Source organism: Austrofundulus limnaeus, unplaced genomic scaffold (genome assembly GCF_001266775.1).
Source record: "Austrofundulus limnaeus strain Quisiro unplaced genomic scaffold, Austrofundulus_limnaeus-1.0 Scaffold1098, whole genome shotgun sequence".
Lineage (NCBI taxonomy): Eukaryota > Metazoa > Chordata > Actinopteri > Cyprinodontiformes > Rivulidae > Austrofundulus > Austrofundulus limnaeus.
In genome coordinates, this window is record NW_013953500.1 from 62048 (window position 1) to 65327 (window position 3280).

General features: G+C 37.6%; 1 protein-coding gene across 1 annotated transcript in view; it reads left to right on the forward strand.

Moving 5' to 3' along the window:
- ydjc (YdjC chitooligosaccharide deacetylase homolog) overlaps window positions 1–3280 on the forward strand; it is a gene marked incomplete at its 5' end in the record, with an annotated part of 20587 nt that overhangs the window by 3839 nt on the left and 13468 nt on the right. Inside the window, 2 exon segments of the mRNA XM_014030660.1 lie at window positions 294–453; window positions 910–1009. Coding sequence (XP_013886114.1) covers window positions 294–453; window positions 910–1009 — 260 coding nt within the window.

A 3280-nucleotide genomic window follows, 5' to 3' on the forward strand; every position in this document is an offset into this window, starting at 1 on the left:
CCCCCCGAGTCTTAGTTGGTCTTGAGGTGAATCTGTAGATTTTATTGAAGTTAAATCTCAGTATGTATCACAATATGAAGGTAATTTTATATCTCCTGGTTCTGCCTTCTTTCGTTGTTGGCTCTAAACTTCACTCGGTTCTTTAAATCGTCTCATCATGTGGACTAACCATCACCTCAGACTTTCATCAGACTAGTGAACTCTTCAACACATTTATTTTATCTGAACAGAGTCCAGTTTCGGTCAGCATCACATTTTGTCCTTTTAACATTTGGACCGATGTTTTGAACCAGACACAGAATCCCCATTGGGCTCCATGCCAACCTGTCAGAGGGCGAGCCGGTGTGTCAGAATCTTCAGCAGGTCTCCACGCTCGTAAACTCACAGGGTTTCTTCCATGGAAAAATGGGCTTTCGTCAGGCCTTGGAGAGGGGCCAACTCATCATGAACCAGGTACCTGAAAGGATCTTTGTCTGACCCTGTAGTTCAGCTGTGTGTGTCTGTGGTGTGCTGTGTGTGATAAATGAATGGTATTACAGAGTGATGTCGTTCATAGAAATGATTAAATAAATCAGGCTGAGGATCTCCTGAGGAAATGCATGTTATTCATTTGTTTTTTGTCCACAKGTCTATGTGATATTTTTGCTAACACACAAAGACACAGAGAAATTCATTATAAACATTTTGTTTTCAGTATTCTGAACACGAAGTAGTTTAATTTGTTCAGAACCAATAAAACCCACAAATAGGAATTAATTGATTTACAATGTGTGTAAAGTGAACTTTGATCAGGTTCTGGTAAAGTTCTTGAAAACTTGTGAAATGCCTCCTGGTACTAGCTAAGGTAAATGTGTAACTACAGTCAGGAATCAGATCTCAGATGTGTTTTTGTTTTTGTTTCTGTTTTAGGTGGAGTTGGAGCTGAGAGCCCAGGTGAGACGCTTCGTCAAACTGACACGTCACCTGCCTCACCACATGGATGGACACCAACATGTTCACGTACTGCCAGGTAACAAAATAAAACAGAACGTAACATAAAAATCTAATTAGCAGTAATACGTTATCTGTGACAATGCTGAGTGCTGAAATTTGCTGAAGAAGCTAAAACTAAGTTGTTAAAGTTAAAACAAGTAGAGCAAAATTTAAATGCAGCAGAACATGAGCTAAAAACTGTAAGCAGTAGAACAATAGTTTAGAAGCTCAAAGTGGCAGAACAGTAGCTAAAAGTAGCCCAAGAAGACACATATATAGCAAGTATGCTGAAGCAGATTRTAGAAAGAACAATGATTTATGATTGATTTTTATGATTTATTTTGGACATGAGATAAACAATAGAAACAAACAAGCATAATTAAATAAAATCCAAAATGAGATAAAAGAACAATCCACTTAGTTCATTAACAAAAAGAGTAAAGTTAACTTAACATGTCCCAAAGGGAGTAGGAAGAAGCAAATGCTTGTTTAATCATACTCCTATCAATGCTGCCCCCTGAGCATACATATTGCAATATACATATTTTCACTCAAAAGAACATCTATAACGTAAATGAATAATGAACAAATGATCTGTGATGACACCCARTGAAAATCAAAGCTCCTCAGCCTCCCTGTACCATGTGAAAACCATATTTTTGTACTGCCTTTTAAACTGGGTTATGCAGGACTTGAACATTGCTTAAGCCCTGCAGACAATGTGTTCCATAACTCCACTCCATATATTGAAATGCAAAACTTTTTAAAAATTTTATGGACACAAAAATGTTTTAGATTGTATTTCCATCAAATTATATTCCCCATCTCTAATAAAAATAAACAATTYCTGAATATTTCCAGTAAGGAAGTTCTTTGTTACTTAAACATAAATGGTGCTGAGGTTTATAAATGTAATTGATCAATGTTAATGTTAACAGCTGAGGGTGAAAACTGTCACATTTTGTTCATATGTGTCACTGATCCACCAGGTGACAATATATGAACACAAATACAGCTGTGGAATGTCAATGATAACAACATGACAACATGTGACTCATGTTGAACAATGTCCATGGGTTGACTGGGTTATTTTAGTGCTTTAGAATTAGCTTTTGCTAAAACTTTCATTGTATTAGTGCTTTAGAATTAGGGGACATAAATATTTGAGTTAGTGTTTACGGCTAGTGGAACTAATTTTTAGGCTGCAAACTCTACCTAGAAAAGTCCCCGGGCCGCGATTTGAGCCAGCAACCTTCTTACTGAGAGGCATCAGCTCTACCAACTGAGCCACCGTGCCGCCGCAGTAATTTAAAAAGGGTAAAACCAGTGAACAATAGAGAATGTGGAGAGATCTGTGGTCCAGGGTGTATTTAGTCTCACTGAGAACTGCAATGCTTCTTGACAGTTTATTTTGAATGTGTTTTAAGTGAAGTTTCCAGCTTATTTTGTCATCTTTTATTACACCAAGAAACTTACTTTCATGTACTGTTTCTATTTCTACACCATCTGTTTGTACCTGGACTTGAATATCCCTATTACGTGTACCAAACACCATGACTTTAGTTTAGCTTTAATTTAACGATAATTTGTTTCTATCAAACCACCTCTTTATTTTGCACATTTCTGAAGTGATTGTCAGCAGTTACTCACKCAAATTATCCCCAGAACAAAAAATATTTGTTTCATCATCAAACAAGACTAATTTAATTTTCTTTGATACCATGCAAATATCAATTATTAACAATTTCAGACCCAGTACTGACCCCTGAGGGACACCACAAGCAACAATCACAWTGATCTATACTCTCCCATCTTCACAAATTGTTTCCTGCTTCCAAAGTAATGTCTCACTCAGTCCAATACTATCCCATGGCAGGGTTYGACAAATCCTTTTGCCCGACTGCCCGGGGCAGGTAAAACCCATATTSGGGCAGGTGGGTGTGTCCCRATGYCTGCCCGACTGAGAAGAGGTTGTCTGCGGAATCAAAGTGGGCGTGTYACAAGAGTGGGCGTGTCTAAACCATAAACACAGTGGGCTACGAGGCCTACATGACGGTATCCTTAGATCCTGCTTCATCTCTTTACAGCCTGACCCTGACCCCAACACTAAGTACTAAATACACTATTAGTGTATTTCCTGATGCATCTCAGTAATCCAGGTAGAAAAAAAATCAAAAAGAAAAAATAAATAGGTCCTCTGGATGGGTTCTTTTTTAGTGAAATGTTTCAGCTCTCCTCCAAGAGACTTCTTCAGTCTGAAGAGTTTAGTGTATTTTCACAAGTTTTTTTATTGTTAAATATTTTGTAA